At 41.4% G+C, this 17,701-nt stretch overlaps 4 protein-coding genes across 4 annotated transcripts; all 4 read left to right on the top strand.

Moving 5' to 3' along the window:
- The first annotated feature begins 1,289 nt into the window (after positions 1 to 1,289).
- Positions 1,290 to 14,292, top strand: LOC108262500 (histone H3.v1). The gene is made up of 2 exons (XM_053679010.1): positions 1,290 to 2,734; positions 13,371 to 14,292. The coding sequence occupies exons 1-2, from the start codon at positions 1,456 to 1,458 to the stop codon at positions 13,790 to 13,792; spliced, it is 1,701 nt and encodes a 566-aa protein (XP_053534985.1). The 5' UTR covers positions 1,290 to 1,455; the 3' UTR covers positions 13,793 to 14,292.
- LOC128630618 (histone H2B-like) lies at positions 7,164 to 9,402 on the top strand. The gene has a single exon (XM_053679019.1). It carries the CDS (start codon positions 7,309 to 7,311, stop codon positions 7,681 to 7,683), a length of 375 nt encoding a protein of 124 aa, XP_053534994.1. The 5' UTR covers positions 7,164 to 7,308; the 3' UTR covers positions 7,684 to 9,402.
- LOC128630610 (histone H1-like) lies at positions 10,716 to 12,103 on the top strand. The gene has a single exon (XM_053679012.1). It carries the CDS (start codon positions 11,158 to 11,160, stop codon positions 11,761 to 11,763), a length of 606 nt encoding a protein of 201 aa, XP_053534987.1. The 5' UTR covers positions 10,716 to 11,157; the 3' UTR covers positions 11,764 to 12,103.
- LOC108262281 (histone H2A) lies at positions 12,230 to 12,780 on the top strand. Its single transcript, XM_017462830.3, has one exon. It carries the CDS (start codon positions 12,352 to 12,354, stop codon positions 12,736 to 12,738), a length of 387 nt encoding a protein of 128 aa, XP_017318319.1. The 5' UTR covers positions 12,230 to 12,351; the 3' UTR covers positions 12,739 to 12,780.
- Positions 14,293 to 17,701: the final 3,409 nt, after the last annotated feature.

Genomic DNA, 17,701 nt, shown 5'->3' with positions numbered 1-17,701 from the left:
CACAACACACGACGCCGCCTAAAACAGAAGGTAGGTTGTAGGTATTGTACTACTACTACTGATACTAGTAATGACGTCAATCAAAGTAATTAAATACGTAATGAAAGGTGTTGTCTATATAGCTGACCTCATTTTCCTACACAGTGAGTTAAAGGCGCACAACTATCAGAATCCCAGTTCATAATTGTGTTTGATTGGCCAAGTAGAATAAAGTGTCCGATTCTTTTTGAGCTTATTGGACATTACACATTGCTGTAACTATCTCATTGGCACTACTTAATTGCTCATGGTTTGACGTTGACGAATGCAACTGCTGCGACATATTTTGCCAATCTTAAACTCAGCTGTCATTCTGGAGGTGCAGTTTTGGTTGATGCATGACATTTAGGTTCAAACACAGTGCGTATGGGAAAAGAGAAGGCCAGTGATTAGACAGTGTGAAGGCTGACTTTGTATTCCTACTTGTGTGTGATGTTTGTTATGTTAGTTTCTCTTGCACAACTGTCGAAGTGCATATGCTTTCCTTGTGAGTGACACTTTTTAAGAATAAGTTGAGGGTTTGAGACAATGTAGCTAATTTCGACCTTCAAGAGTCCATTATATCGTGCATTTGCGAGAGCTGATAAAGCAAGGCCTGATAGTTGTGTTTGCATTCCTTTCTGTGGTGCTTGTAAGTTAGTGAAGTACTTGTGTGGTAGAATGTGGACTGGCTTCAAAGTGAACACAGACATTGGTGCTGATCTGCTGAATGCTGGGCCTACTAATAAAGGCTTGTGCTGCTATGTGTGACCTGTAGTTGCAGTGGACGTAGGACTGTAGTATATACGGGCCTCGAGTCCAAGGACGTGCTCAAAAGGAACGTCTTGTGTTTGAAACAGTAATGTCAATGTTGTACAAACACAGATAGCTTTTTCTAACCTCCTTACGCTGATGAGTGTTTGGCTGTATGCTTTACTATGTATGTTTTACCCAAAGTTCCTGACTATTATGTTGTACTACTACTACTACTACTACTACTACTGCTGCTACTAATGGAACCAAAACATTAGTACTGATAATACTGATAATGTTTTGTATCTGTGTGTGTGCATTTAGAGAGAGAGAGATAGAATGGGGAAGAAGAAGACGTTAGCAGGTGAAAAGCAGTGCCTAGTGATTGTTTTCGAAAAAGAGAGCTATTGTGTGACCGTTGGTGTAAGGCCCGCCTCCTCGCCTGTTCTCAACTAGGTCCTGTCGAGTGTGGATAAATAGGTGGGCGCTGCTCGAGAACGTCTATTGAGTGACTTGACTTCGGGAGCAGCATCATGTCTGGAAGAGGCAAGGGTGGTAATTAATACTCTCTTTTTGCAAGTGGTACCCTCGTTCGTAATTTGAAACTAAAGACTTTAACGACAACAACATCAACAACAAAAACACCTTTAACGAGGTGATAATTATCGCCACCCGGGGTTCGGTATGTCACCCCGTGTGGCCTCCTCGCCGTCGGCGGGGAGGCACTGGGTCAGACTACGTTACAGTGGAGAAGGAGAAGCGCCAGACAGGTCTGAAGTCGGAGTAAACCTTTTAAGTAGTCAATGGATATCGACTACAGATGTATACTCTTTTATTGCAATGCCTAACAGAAAAGAGTATGAAATATGTTTTACCAAAGAACAGGCACTTCAAACATTTTCTCAAATTTTTAATAATAATACAGGAAGTGAATTCTGGAAAAACTGGGAGATGACTACATCAGCTCCCCAAGACATAAAGAGCATTGTAGTAAAGTTTTGGACTGGGAGAATCGCTGACTCGGATGTAGAACAATACCTCTTAAGGTTTGGTGAGATACTGAACCCTGTTGACAAGCCGCTGGACCAGTTCGGGATATGGTATGGAGTCAGGAGATATAAAATAAAACTCAAGAAAAACCACGACGGAAGTATATTCCAGATACCAAACTCCATTTCCATGGGACCATACAATGGAACGATTACATACCCCGGCCAAACAAAGCGATGTTTTATATGTAACGATTCCGACCATCAGGCAAAGGACTGTGAGAAAACAAAGTGCTGGAAATGCGGAAGCTTTGGCCACAAAGGAAAGAGTTGTAGAAATACACAAGTATGTAATTTATGTAATGAAACTGGGCATATATATTTTCAATGCCCAAATTCTTACAGCTATAAACTAAGAATGCCGAAAAATCAAAAAGACATTGACCAGAATGCAACACAAAACGCACATAACACAGAGACCAAAACAAACGATAAAGAGGATAACAACTGGGAAGAAAATAAACTACACGCAAGTGAGGACGACTCGACATCTGGGAGTGACTCAAGCAGCACCGATACCAGCGACAGCGAAGACAGCGAGGACTCTGAGAGCAGCGCCGAATCTCTGACCCCGGAAGGGAGACGGAAGACACCGGAAGTACCTGCTGGAAGCAGCGGAGCATCTCCGCCCAGTCTTTCGTCTGTGGAGAGACGGCAAGCATCGGAGTTTCCTGCGCTATCAGCTGTAGAAGTCGGCGAGACTCGGATCGGCTCAACCCCGGAAGGAGGTCTACAAGCCCCAGAGGAGCCTACGTGCTCAGAGGGAGAGACCGGAGCGACCCAGATCATTTCTACACCTGCAGGAAGCCTACAGGGCCGAGAGGAGTCATCAAATCCAGCTGGTGAAAGTGGAACAACTCAGACAATCGCCGACAACACAGGTGACACTGCGGACACTCCCACGCTGGCGAAAGGTAAAAACACTTTAGACTATCCATATAAACGCCAAAGGCGAAAGAGGAATTCTCCTGGAAATGTTGACAATGCAAAAAAGGTTAAGGAATGATGTATATCGCCTACTTTTCTTCCCTTTTTTATGACACAATGTCTTTGATTTTAACTTCAATTCCTATATCATTTAAAAAGAAATGTGATATATGTCTGCAGGAATTAAGGTTAAATGATGTGGATAATGTTGAGAAAATGTGGACTAATGGACACGCAATAATATCTATCGGAGAAGATCCTTCTCTTAATTTTTATGGTTTTTTCAAATTTAACTGTTGCCACATGTAATGTTAGAGGGATTCAGGCAAAAATTAATCAAGTAAAAAAGTTAAATATATTGAGTGGTGAACATGTTGATATTTTATGTATACAAGAGACCAGATTAAGCAGTTTTGCAGACGTACAGGACGCTCAAAGTCTATGGATCAAAGGTCCTTCAATCTTTTCAATAGGCGAAAGTAAAGCTGATGGTATTGCGACCTTATTTTATAACAATAAATTTAAAATAATTAAGAGTCGTGAAATAATTCCTGGTCGATTAATGTTTATAGATGTGTTTTATTGCACAAAAAAAATTAGAGTAATAAATGTATACACAGCACAGGATACTGTTGGTAAAATCCGGCTTTTTAAAAAGCTTAAAATGCTCCTGTGCGTCGGTTTCTATACCATTGTATGCGGTGATTTTAATACAATCACAGATGATAATGATAAAATTTCTTCCCAAATATGTAAAATTAGGAGAGAAGGTGGTGTCCTTAAATCTATAATGAATGAACAGCATTTCACCGACATATTTAGGACATTATATCCAGAGAAAGTGGACTTTACAAGGTTTGATAAAACATGTAAAACTAGGATTGACAGGATATATATTAATAATAATTTTGAGGCAAAATTTTATACAACAAAACTCTTGGTTGAGTCGGACCACTTGACAGTTATATGTGGCATGAGACTTAAAAATGAAGAAAGAAGAAACTATTGGAAATTAAACACACAAATCTTGAAAAGTCCTTTATTGATTATAGAATTAAAGGAAGAAATTAATAGGATTAAAACTTTAGATATCCTCACGACCAATTATTGTGATTTGTGGGAAGTTTTTAAGATCCAGATTAAAAAATTTCTTAAATACAAATGTCTATGTTTTAATAAAGAAAAAAATAAGAAGTACAATACAATTATGACACAATATATAAACCTAAAACTGAAAAATACAAGAGATGAAAGTGAGGAAAACAACTTAAAGGATTTGAAAAAAGAGATAGAAACTTTAAATAATGAGTTTTTACTGAACATTCAAGTCCGAGCAGGAATAATTTCCGATGAACTTCTAAATCAAACAAAAGCAATTTCACTATTTAATAAAAGGAAAGAAGCCCAATATATCGAAGCCATTAAAACAGATAATGGAACTATAGTAAAAAATCCTAAAGACGTCAGAGATGCTGTTCGGATCCTTTGTTCAAACATGTACAACTCAATTGAAATAGATAATAAACTCCTAAAAACCTTTTTGAATGTAAAAAATAGTGTTGACCCGCCTTCCAAGAGCTTAGGTGAGGAAATAAAAGAGGCTGAGGTTGTTGATGCCATTAAACAATTAAATCTAAAAAAGTCTCCAGGGAAAGATGGTCTCCCGTCTGATTTTTATCATGCATGCGCCATAGATTTGGCTAAATTATTAACGCAAGCCTTTAATGATGGGATCGCTAGAGGTTACATGCATGACTCGTTCTATGAAGGCATTTTATCCTTGTTGTATAAAAAGGGTGAAATGTGTGATATCAACAACTGGAGACATCTCACCCTAATGAATGTCGATTATAAGATTTTTGCAAAGACCATTATGAACAGGATGAGTGACTATTTGGATGTAATAATAGCTAAACAACAAACATGTGCAATAAAGGGAAGATTTATGTGGGACAACTTGAACACATTAAGAGAACTAGTTTTTGATAAAAATGGTGACAGTTTTTACATTGTGGCTTTGGACCAAAGAAAAGCATTTGATTATATCTCAAGAGACTATTTGTGGGAGATTTTAAAACTGTATCAATTCCCTGAAAATTTCATAAACATGATTAAATGCCTTTATGTTAAATCGACGGTTGAAGTAAATGTTAACGGTTCTTTGACTGAACCATTTGAAGTTATGCGGGGTGTAAAGCAAGGGTGCCCTCTGAGTGCAGCCCTATATATTTTATCTATAAACCCACTTGTACAAAAAATCCAAGATGATCATAGACTTAAAGGTCTTCAAATAGGAAAGAACAGAGTCGTGATCTCTGCTTATGCTGATGACATAACTGTATTTGTGAAATCTAAACAAGAACTAGACATCATCTTTGAATATTTTAGCGAGTATGAGCAAGTCTCTGGAGCCTCCTTAAATAAAGCTAAAACGGAATGTGTCTGGATTGGAAATGAAAAAAACAAATTTCCCATAGATGTCCCAGAAGTTCAGCAATTAAAGGTTTTAGGTATATATATAGATAATAATGGCTGTGTCGACCATAACTGGTCAAAAAAAGAAGAAATAATACAAGATGAAATTGATAAATGGAAATCATGTAATCTAAGTTATAAAACTAAAATAAATATTATTAAAACTTTTCTATTATCAAAAATACTGTTTTTATCATGCATCTTACCTCCGACAGAAGTTTGGGTAAAAAGACTTCATAAAATATGCTGTAATTTCATATGGGATACGACTCGTGAGGTTACAAAACGTGAGCTCCTTTTTAAGAGAAGGGAACTGGGAGGCCTTGGGGCTGTCGATATATCCTTAAAAACTAAAATAGCAGTGTGCAAAATCATCGCGAGTGGTATTGCCAGGCAAACCGAATGGATAGGGAACATCTCTAACTGGAAATCTAAAAAAGGTCCATCGAGGAAAGGTATTCCGTATTATAAACTGATGTTTTCCGACTTCACTAACAAATTTAAAGATCTAAACATCGATTGGGTGAAAGACTCGAGCAAAGAAATATATCTTTTAATTGTTGATCGAGTTTATAGTAACCCTGTGGCTTTCAGGAATTTGGAGGAAGACCAAAACAAAGAATGTCTCCAAAATTTACAGAATAAAATCCTATCTGAACACCTGAGAGATACAACTTGGTTAGTCGCTGTAAGAAGGCTCCCAGTAAGAGCGGTTGTAAAATGGAGCTGTTTTGTAAAAACCAGTAAATGCCCGATGCCTAATTGTAATGAAGAGGAAACACTCGAACATTTCCTGTTAGAGTGTTATCGCGCTAAAGAAACATGGGCTAAATTAAAAATCATTGGTCTCAATATAGAAATAAATATGAACTCAATTTTCTATGGCATTTTTAAAGAAAATTGTAGCAAGACTCAGCATGACTTCATTTGGTTCATAATATGTTTGACTAAATCTAAACTCTGGAAAACAAGGTCCAGAATGACTATAAATCAAACGTTTATATCCAGTGATGTTGTATTCAAGGACATTCAAAAAGAGCTAAGAAGACTTAAAAGCAGCACATCTTGGTTTAAAGACTCTTCAGTGTGGGACAATATTTGCGTGTAATTGTACTTTGACTATGTAAGTTTTTTCTCTCCCTTTCTTTCTGAATATGACTTGTGTAAGATTGTAAATTTTGTATAATTTCAATAAAACGCATTAAAAAAAAAAAAAGCAAGGGTGGTAAAGGACTCGGCAAAGGAGGCGCTAAGCGTCACCGCAAGGTACTTCGCGATAACATCCAGGGGATCACGAAGCCGGCTATTCGCCGTCTGGCTCGCCGTGGTGGTGTAAAGCGTATTTCTGGTCTGATCTATGAAGAGACTCGCGGTGTGCTGAAAGTGTTTCTGGAGAACGTGATCCGCGACGCCGTCACCTACACCGAGCATGCCAAGAGAAAGACCGTGACCGCCATGGATGTGGTGTACGCTCTGAAACGCCAGGGACGCACCCTGTACGGCTTCGGTGGTTAAACGCTCAAACACCGAACGACGCGAATACAACGGCTCTTTTAAGAGCCACCCACATGTCTAGAAAAAGAGCTGTTTCTTTTATGAAGCATAAGGCATCAAACGCTGTACAGGAGTAGCGTAAGTGGTAGATCTATTTGTATTTTTTGTAATAAATTACGTATATGCAGTGTTCAATATTATAAACTATAAATCAATATAATATATCAACATTATAAAACGATTTAAAAGATGATTTTAGTAGAAACTCACTTCTATATTTCTCTCTCTCATACACACGCACACATGCATATATAATATAAAACGGTTTTTTCGCAAGTCAATTGTTTTTTCATAGTGCACGTTGTCCTGAAAGTACAAGGGCGGGAAGAGAAACGAGGAGGACGAGGAGGAGGTATGGAAGGAGGGAGGAAGCAGAGTGCAGTAGGAGGGGCCATGCAGGAAGAGGTATCGAATTTTGGCCAATCAAAAAAAGGTGTCTTGTCTGTTCGTCATTAACATGTGGATCTGTAAATAGAGCGGGCGCGAGGCGGGCGCCAGTCATTTACTGTTCGTTTATTCGAGAAGTAGCATCATGCCCGATCCAGCCAAGACCGCGCCCAAGAAGGGATCAAAGAAAGCCGTGACCAAGACGGCCGGCAAAGGAGGCAAGAAGCGCAGAAAGTCCCGGAAGGAGAGCTACGCCATCTACGTGTACAAGGTCTTGAAGCAGGTGCACCCTGATACCGGCATCTCATCCAAGGCCATGGGCATCATGAACTCCTTCGTGAATGATATTTTTGAGCGCATCGCCGGTGAGTCTTCTCGTCTGGCTCATTACAACAAGCGTTCCACTATCACCTCCAGGGAGATCCAGACCGCCGTGCGCCTGTTGCTTCCCGGCGAGCTGGCCAAGCACGCCGTGTCCGAGGGTACAAAAGCCGTCACCAAGTACACCAGCTCCAAGTGAAGCGCGTTACCGCCGTCTTCATCAACCCAACGGCTCTTTTAAGAGCCACCCACGTTTCATACAAAGAGTAATTTCCTCTCTTTCGCTTTCTCTCTCGCTGTGTGTGTGTGTGTGAGAGAGGGAGGGGGACTTCTGAAGCGCTGCACTTCCGCGGATGTTCAGGCTTTTGGGTAATTCTAGCAATCTGCTAAATGCAGAGATGAGTAAATCTAAACAGGGTTGTAGCACGGTTTCGGGGGTTGTATAATCTGAGCAATGCAAAATGGGATTTTAGCAGCACAAAGTTATTCGTATTAAGATTGTAGCAACAGTTGAAAACCATTTTCAATAAACCATTGAAATGAAACCATTTTCAATAGTTGAAAATGGTTTTCTACTAGCACATAATCATTCTACATAAGGGGTGCCCAAACTTTTTCCTGTGAAGGGCCAAAAATCAAACTTGATTGAGGGCTGTGGGCCAAAAGTAAATGTTGCATTATACCAAACTGTATTATATTAAAATTAAAGTTGCCATGGTTCTCTATCATTTCATAATATTTACAAATAAATAAATTAATAGAAAACATTAGTCTGTATCTGCTTCACTAATGCAGTTTTATTTTCAGAGTTCTATAGTTCAATGAAACTTACAGTATAATTAAAACATAGAACCAATCCCATTTATAATACATGTTCAATACCTCATACAACTATTCAAGCTATAAGCAATACAGCCACATGCCTGCAATATCAGTGACCTCTAATGAGACACATGAAGCTGGTCCTTATTTTTCAAACGTTTTTCCAAATTGGGATGCAGTGGACTTACTGTCAAAGTCAGGATATTATGGTGGTGAGAGTCAGTTACTTTGCATCTCAGTTTACACTTGTTTAAGTTCATCAGACTGAAAGTCTGTTCACAGTGGTAGGTACTGCCAGACAGAGACAGCATCACTTGTGCCTGTTTGCCCATCTGTACCTGTTTGCTGGGACACATTTGTAGAGGTCTGTCAAGGGAAGGGACCTGAACTTGTGTTTGAGTTCTGAATCACACTGAAGCTCAATTGGTTCCATCTGTAGATCATCACTGACTGTGTCCACACTGATGGTGAAGGGTTGAACAAACCACTCAAAGTCAGAAGCATTGTGTCTGAAGTCCTCAAAGCGACTGTCAAACTCCTGGAAAAGGTTGCTGAAAACAGCATCATACTCTGGTACCTTCTCTTTCATCATGCCTGCCTCTCTAAAACAGGGAAAATGGGCTAAATTTCCTGGATGTGGAGATGAGAGAGAGAGGAACAGTGTGAGACGGGGAGTGAAAGAAGAGAGAGGGAGGCAAATAGAATAAATAACTGACAAAACAAGGAAATTAAATCATGATAATTTAAGAGAACTTTGACACAAAATTTATCAGCTTGATTAACAAAAAAACCCAAAGCTGACACCACTGGATATAAATGCTAACTAAATATAAGTATTAATAATAACAATAACTGCACATAAAACTATGGTGAATATTATAATTGTGAATGTTAGCTGCTGAGAGATGTCTTCTGAGCAGCAGTAGTTTTTGTTTGAAGGCTCTAACGTGATAAAAAAGCTGGGTGATAATCTGGTCTTTTCCCTGGAGCTGAACATTTAAAACATTGAGCAGCTCTGTGACGTCCACCGGGAAAGCCAGGTCAGAAAACCATTTCTCATCCATGGGCTCTTGAATACTACCAATCTTGCTTTCCTGAAAAGCTCCGATCTCATCACGCAGATCAAAAAATCTCCTGACAACTTTTCCCCTGCTCAGCCATCTAACCTCCTGGTGGTACAACACATCACCATATTGTGCATCCATCTCATCCAACAGTACCTTGAACTGCAGGTGAGAGAGCGCCTTGGAGCATATATCATTCACAATTTTGACGACGTCACGCATCACATCCACAAGCCCGATGGATTGGGCACATAGCTGTTCTTGATGTAAAATACAGGAAATCTGATAGCTGGCCCGTGTGGCACTTTCTTGAGCTGATGAAGGACGTAGCAGCGCGCTCTGCTTAGATTGAAGTTTAGCAAGGAGCTTATTAGCCTTCTGTTTCATGCCTCGCCGCTGTCCTTTGAGAAAGCTGAAGAACGTTTTGTTTCATAATGACGGATATTGTACTCTTTCAAAACAGAAACTGACTGTTTGCAAACTAGACACACTGCCTTTGAATTGATTTCAGTAAATAAAAAGTCATCTTGCCAAACCTTTTTAAATTTCCTCTTGTCTGTGTGCCAGTGCCTGGATCTCTCCATTATTACCTGTTTGTTGACTGTCGCAATGCATGCTGGCCTTGAAGGACGCATGTACATTAAATAAAATTCTAATTCTTATTCTCTACATTTTTTGTAGCTCAAAATTAAATAAATAAAAAAATGTTAAATTAGAAATGAAGATCAGCATCAATTAAATTTCCCCCTCCCCCCCTTCTCACATATGGCATGGCGGGCCAAATCAAAAGTCACCACGGGCCCTAGTTTGGGCATCTCTGTTCTAACTGTTGTAGTAGCACGTAGTCATTCGAAGTAAGGTTCAAGAAGCGCATAATAATTCTAAATACTGTTGTAGTAGCACCTAGTTATTCGAACTAATGTGACATTAGCACAAAGTCATTCAAAAGAATGTTCTAGTAGCACATAGACATTGAAAAGAATGTTCTAGCAGCATGGAATACAACACACACACACACACACACACACACACACACACACACACAATGCTATAGCGGAGCTGGGATAAAGGGCATTAGGGTGACAGCAGAGTTGGGATTAATGGTGTTAGGGTTAGAGCACAGCTCGGGGTTCGCGGTGTTAGCGTTAGGGCCGAGCTCGGGGTGGAAGGAAGAAGGGCTAGGGTAGCGCCGAGGCCTGTGCTCGTTAGGGTCAGGGAGGAAGCGACCGAGCTAACCAGGAGGAGGCCGGGCACGCTGTGCTTTACACGGCCCCCAACGCGCTCTGCTTCCGATACTACACACACCACTCGACAGCTGCCAAGACATCAGGCTCGTTCCCAAGGCTCCTCTTCAACTCGGCCCAGAACGCATACGACGGCCGTGCCTGCTTTTCGCCCGTTTTTACACACCACATCGCACCAAATGCACAGCCCGCCGGCTTGAGCACAACGCGCGCCGCGCCTTTCATGTGCGCTACGCGAGACTGTTGCTCTCTAGTCGGCCAGGCCGGGCCACGGGAGAAACGAGAAAGCCCATCCTCGCTCAGCGTGTGCTTCAACGTTTTGAATCTCGTTTTGCGAGTGGGATTTTCACCGAGAAATGCCACGAGAAAACACATCTGAGCGCGCGCCGCGTCCGTGCATTCATTCAGCGGCGCCCCGAGTTGAGTCTACAACGCTCTCATATCTGTTTTTAAGACCAGCCCCCGGCCGCGAGGAGGGAGGTTCCTGTGTTACACACTAACGTACAGCGTACGACTCGTGTATTCTACGTAGTTCCAAGAGAGATGGCAGAAGTCGCACCCGCTCCCGCCGCCGCGCCGGCCAAAGCGCCCAAGAAGAAAGCAGCTTCGAGAGCAAAAAAAGCCGGCCCTAGCGTCGGCGAACTGATCGTCAAAGCCGTTTCCTCGTCTAAGGAGAGGAGCGGCGTGTCTCTCGCTGCTCTGAAGAAAGCGCTGGCTGCCGGCGGATACGATGTGGAGAAGAACAACTCCCGCGTCAAGATCGCCGTTAAGGGTCTCGTGACTAAAGGCACTCTGGTGCAGACCAAAGGGACCGGCGCGTCTGGCTCTTTCAAGATGAACAAGAAGCAGACCGAAGCCAAGAAAGCCGCGCCCAAAACGAAAAAGCCCGCCGCCAAAAAGCCCGCCGCTACTAAGAAGCCCAGGAAGGTAGCGGCCAAGAAACCCGCCGCCGCGGCCAAGAAGTCTCCTAAGAAGGCGAAGAAGCCCGCTACCGCCGCAAAGAAACCCACCAAGAGCCCGAAGAAGGTGAAAAAGCTCGCGACCCCTAAAAAGGCAGCCAAGAGCCCCAAGAAAGCGAAAGCTGTCAAGCCCAAGACCACAAAGCCTAAAGCGGCAAAGGCGAAGAAGGCAGCACCCAAAAAGAAGTAAAGACGTTTGTTTCTTTCATGCTTTTGTTCCTTAAACGGCTCTTTTAAGAGCCACCCATATTTTCCTTTAAAGAGCAACATTTTCAGTCAAGCTTTATGTAATCAAAGCAATACACATTAGAAACATACAATAGTATGGATACACATATCTACTACATATCATGTACACATAGCCACACGCTGATACTGATTTTAGTACAGCAGAATAGAATCCTGATCGTGATTCCTAAACGTCATTCCTGATCTCCAAAACGATCACAGAATATGTAGGATAACATATTGATACATAATAAATCAATGTTAATGATAAGAATAAATAAATTCAGTATATAGTTGTTACTTCGTGCTTTTGTATGAATATTCCCTTCTGTCTGTTTTCATTTGCGCGCTCTCTCTCTCTCACTCACACACACACACAAGCACAAACAGGGGTGGGAGGGGTGACGCTGGAATTCGACGGCCTGTTTTTGATTGGCTAATCTGCCATTGCGTTCTTAGCGAATAAGAGAGTGGCCGTTTTGTCTATATTACGGAGAGCTCGGGGTGTAATGTTTATTTCGGAGTTGTTCGAACAGATTTGAGCATCAAGATGAGTGGCAGAGGAAAAACCGGCGGAAAGGCTAGAGCCAAGGCCAAGACTCGTTCATCCAGGGCTGGACTTCAGTTCCCCGTGGGACGTGTGCACAGGCTTCTGCGTAAAGGCAACTATGCCGAGCGCGTCGGTGCCGGCGCTCCGGTCTACCTGGCCGCAGTGTTGGAGTATCTGACCGCTGAGATCCTGGAGTTGGCCGGTAACGCCGCCCGTGACAACAAGAAAACTCGTATCATTCCCCGCCACTTGCAGCTCGCCGTGCGTAACGACGAGGAGCTGAACAAACTGCTCGGCGGAGTGACCATCGCTCAGGGTGGTGTGCTGCCCAACATTCAGGCTGTGCTTCTGCCTAAAAAGACCGAGAAGGCCGTCAAGACTAAGTAAACTCGTCCACTGCTGCTTTGTCAGTACCCAAAGGCTCTTTTAAGAGCCACCATCTCTGCTCAAAAAGTGCAATTTTACACCCGTTTTTCTACTGAAAGTGTGCACTAGAAAGCACATTTGAAATGAAAACAGAAGCGTTATACTGCTAATAATTATGTAATTAACGTTAAATAGTAATAATAATAGTGGTTGTTAGCCTTTTGCTTAAATGAAATCTAAGGGGTGAAAGTGCACTTCTAAGACATCATATTTATAAATAAAAAAGGACGATAATTTTCTAGTCAGGATTTGATACCATATTTAAGTAATGATTATAAGAACAATAGCAGTTAGCGTGCTGGTTAAATGAAGTCTGAGGAGTGAAAATGGTTTGTGACGGCGTTGTGTGTGTTCCTAATGAACAAAGCATTTGTGTTAGAGAGAGTGCCAATAGAATAGAATAGTGGCGGACGTCTTGTGTTTCGAACGGTGGCAGAGAAGACGGTCCAATAGTCAACAGGTGACGTAAAACGTTCTATCGAATAGCAGACGAGCGCGTTCGAGACGCCCAATCAGCGCAGGGCGGCGTTATGGCTTAAAAAGGCCGCGTTCGCGCCCGCCGTTTATTCTATTTTTCTACCCGTGAAGTGCAGAGCTCGACGCTATGGCAAGAACCAAGCAGACCGCCCGTAAGTCCACCGGTGGCAAGGCGCCAAGGAAGCAGCTCGCCACTAAGGCTGCCCGCAAGAGCGCGCCGGCTACCGGCGGCGTGAAGAAGCCTCACCGCTACAGGCCCGGCACCGTGGCTCTGAGGGAGATCCGCCGTTATCAGAAGTCTACTGAGCTGCTCATCCGCAAGCTGCCCTTCCAGCGCCTGGTGAGAGAAATCGCTCAGGACTTCAAGACCGACTTGCGTTTCCAGAGCTCGGCCGTCATGGCCCTGCAGGAAGCGAGCGAGGCATACCTGGTCGGTCTGTTCGAGGACACCAACCTGTGCGCTATCCACGCCAAGAGAGTGACCATCATGCCCAAGGATATTCAGCTGGCCCGCCGTATTCGCGGAGAACGCGCTTAAACCACAACTCCGTCTAATATACACAAAGGCTCTTTTAAGAGCCACTTCCTCGTCTCAGAAAACAGCAAATTTTCTTTTTTGGGCAGTTTAAGTATTAGAACGTGGTACAGAGAGAAGGAACAGTAATAATAATGTGTGTATATATGTATGTGTGTGTAAATGAAGTGCGCGGCTTTCTATTTTTATCCACATTAGAAAGGTTGGTTATTCATTTTGCATTTTCATGACAAGTATAGACCTATGAGTATTACGTAATGTTTGTTTTTATAGATGAGCCGTTAATTGTGGTTATGTCCGAACAATACAATGCACAGTAATGAGCTGTGTCTGTAAAATAGCTCAAACCTACCTTCTGTTTCGGGCGGCGTTGTGCTGGATGGAGCTTGACTGCCCCCGTGTGTCCAAACTCGGGAACGGCAATTTTCTAGAAGCGGATTTCTGGGCAAGAGCTATTACATCATACATACATTTCATCCATCATCCCTTTTATCCCGTCCATGATAATTGTTTTTGTAATTTAATAATTGTAGACATGACCTTATCATTGAAATCTTCCCTATTTGTGGATACACACTCTCTCTCTCTCTCTCTCTCTCTCTCTCTCTCTCTCTCTCTCTCTCTCTCTCTCTATATATATATATATATATATATATATATATATATATATATATATATATATATATACACACACACACACACACACACACACACACACACACACAGTATCTCACAAAAGTGAGTACACCCCTCGCATTTTTGGAAATATTTGATTATATCTTTTCATGTGACAACACTGAAGAAATGACACTTTGCTACGGTGTAAAGTAGTGAGTGTACAGCTTGTGAGCTCTTTGAATAACTGTTCTTTTATTACTGTGACACTGTCTAAATGTACATTTTGGAATCTCAAAAAGATGGCACCCATTCACGTGCATTCTATTGACTCACAGAACTTGAATTTCCTTTGAAAATTCTTTGTGTTCAGATGAAGAAAGAAAGTCACATAAGAACTTTCTTTTTTGGTTGAAATATTCCTTTGATGAAGTTGTCCAGTAATACATAAAGAATGATACGAACTGGCGTTATTTTGGACATATTGAATTAAGGTTTGTTGTGTTTCCTAGTTATGATTATAGCACATTTTTCATCACAGTGTCTGAATGTGCCAAGGACCACATTTCAGGGATTTCGTCATTGCACGTCGTAATTGGTGTATTTTGTATTTTTAATCTAGTTTTTAGCGTTGCTGGGTTTTTTTTCTAGTCATCCACCAGTATTGAAGGCCATCTCAGTGCCAGGGAGGGCCTCCAGCCGTATCTACTACCATTAGGAAGGATCAAGGGCAGGATTGACAAATTCTACGTGGTAGTGGATAAGCACCTCATCACTTGCACAGGAACCAGCTCCTTGAGTGCTATAGATGAACTCTTCAAAGTCCACTATGTGTTCAACCTGTGATATGAGGAAGCCCTTGTCAACATCTTTACCTTCCTGCAGACTACGATCTACAACATTGACGTTGGTCTTACAAGTGAGTCTCCCAGAGTAAAGGAATTGCATGCAAAGCTTTTGAACTAGGTTAAATGTTAGTACATTTACATTTATTCACTTAGCAGATGCTTTTATCCAAAGCGACTTACAAATGAGATGCATGCAAAGCCACGAGAGTCACGTACAGTTTCTATCCTTCGTTAAAGTTTAAGTTATTATGTGCGTAGCGTGGCTGTAGCCGACAGTATGTGACTTGGGTGAACTTGTAAAAGCCCGGAGTTTGAAGTTCTACATGCCTTTTGATCTACAGGGTCCAAATGGGTCAGATGAATATATTCACTATGAGGTGAATATATTGCACCTCAATTCATGCTGGTTTGTTACATCTAAGATACTGTGTTGAAAATAAAAGTTCAACCTTATACAGCAACTGATGTTATCTGTTCTTTTACTGACGAGTACACACATTTTAAAGGTCTGCATTTTTAGGCAGACAGGGTGTAGATCACATTTAATTACACTAGTGTAGAAAATAACTCATTAGGTTGAGCTTTTGACACATTTAGTGTAGATTCAACACTTTCTTAGTGTAAATGGAGCCTGTGAGGAGTAAAAAACTACACCAATTGTGCTAACAGTGAACACTTACAGTGCTTGTTCAACACTATGAGAGTGTAGGAAAAAAACAATACTGAAAGTGTAAATTGAACTCTACTTAGTGTGGACCTATATAAACTCTTGATAAGTGTTAATTTTAACACTGTGAGTATAAAAATAACGCTAAAATTTGCTGTGTACAATCAGAAATGATTGGGGAAAGGGGAAAGGTGGAGGGGGTAGAAACTTTTATAAGAAATGATGTGAGATATAATCAATAAAGGGAAAGAACACGAATCTGTGGTAGTCAAAATACGGACAGGAAAAGACAGTATAACGATATTCAACTTTTACAATCCGCGTAATAGACAGAGCACCGATACTCCAAATGCAGTATGTGGGTTGACGTGAGGGAAATTAGTACGGTGTGGGGATTTTAACTCACACACACACACAGCACAATACAGGGAGTAAGAATACAGATATAAATGAATCAGTGATCGAGGAATTTATAGACGATAAAAATTTGATGTGTTTTAATGACGGGAAGGACACGTGGTGTTGTAGTTCACATAATGCAGAAAGCGCTATCGATCTGACAATAACGTCAACTGAAATTGCAGGAATCAACACACGGGAGGGTTTAGACCATTCAACAGTAGGTAGCGAGAACGCCATGGTGGAAGTTAGAGAAAGCCGACCAGCAGATGTTCCAAACGTAGAGCGGACTGAAACGTGTGGGATTAGCGAATAAGGATATAACAGATGTCGAAGAAACGAACGGAAAAGTGACCACGGCCATTATACGACCAGATGAAGAAACAATGTCAAAAAAGATAGGAAGTAAACGAAGAAAAAGCGTGCCACGGTGGGATGAGAGCTGTACTGTAGCAATTAAAAAGAGAAATAAAGCTTTTAGGAAACTCGAAGCTCACCGTACACAGGAAACTTTGATTAACTATAAAATGGTGCAAGCAGTAGGTAAGAAAACAATCAGATCAGCAAAACGTGTATATTGGAGACAATTCTGCAATAAAATTGGAAGAGAAACCCAGCTATCGGACATATGGAGAACAATTAGGAAAATGAGTGGAATAAAAAACAGTGTGTAAATACCAGTGTTAAATAGCAACAATAAAAATGCAATTAGCAATGCAGAAAAAAAAACAACTTTTGGTAAAAACTTTTGTGAAGCTCCACAGTACTGAAAACCTATCCTCAACAGCCAAGCAGTGTAGAGATCAGACACTTGCCCAAAATCCAGGGATAGTAGAAAGAAGGACTTGCCATTTACTCTATTTGAGTTCAAAAGAGTTATATCAAACGCACGGCAAACGACATCAGGGAAATACAGTACATGCTATAGCATGTTAGGCCACATGAGAGACATCACGCTTGATGTATTATTAAGACTGTTCAATATGGTATGGAATACAGGAAAAATCCCACTAACATGGAAACGGTTCCAATACTCAAACCCGGCAAATACAGTCAGATCCGTCAAGTTACAGATCCACAGTGTTAACGTCACAGGGAAAACTACGGAGAGGATGATAACAGATAGATTAGATCACTATATAGAAAGTAAAGTTCTTCTCTCACCGTATCAGTCAGGATTTTGTAAAGGGAGGGGGAGAATGGTAGAATCCATTTTATGCCTAGACCCAGAAGTTAGGAAAGCTCAAACTAACAAAGAAAGTGTCACCTCTGTATTTTTCAATGTCGAAAAGATGTACGATACCCTTGGGAAGGATGGACTTCTTATTAAACTTGACGAATTAGGAATAAACGGAAAGATATATATATAATTGGGTATTAGAC

This window comes from Ictalurus punctatus, unplaced genomic scaffold, assembly GCF_001660625.3.
Source record: "Ictalurus punctatus breed USDA103 unplaced genomic scaffold, Coco_2.0 Super-Scaffold_100058, whole genome shotgun sequence".
Lineage (NCBI taxonomy): Eukaryota > Metazoa > Chordata > Actinopteri > Siluriformes > Ictaluridae > Ictalurus > Ictalurus punctatus.
Note: the sequence above shows the minus strand (reverse complement) of the source record. Positions and strands in the feature narration are given on the sequence as shown.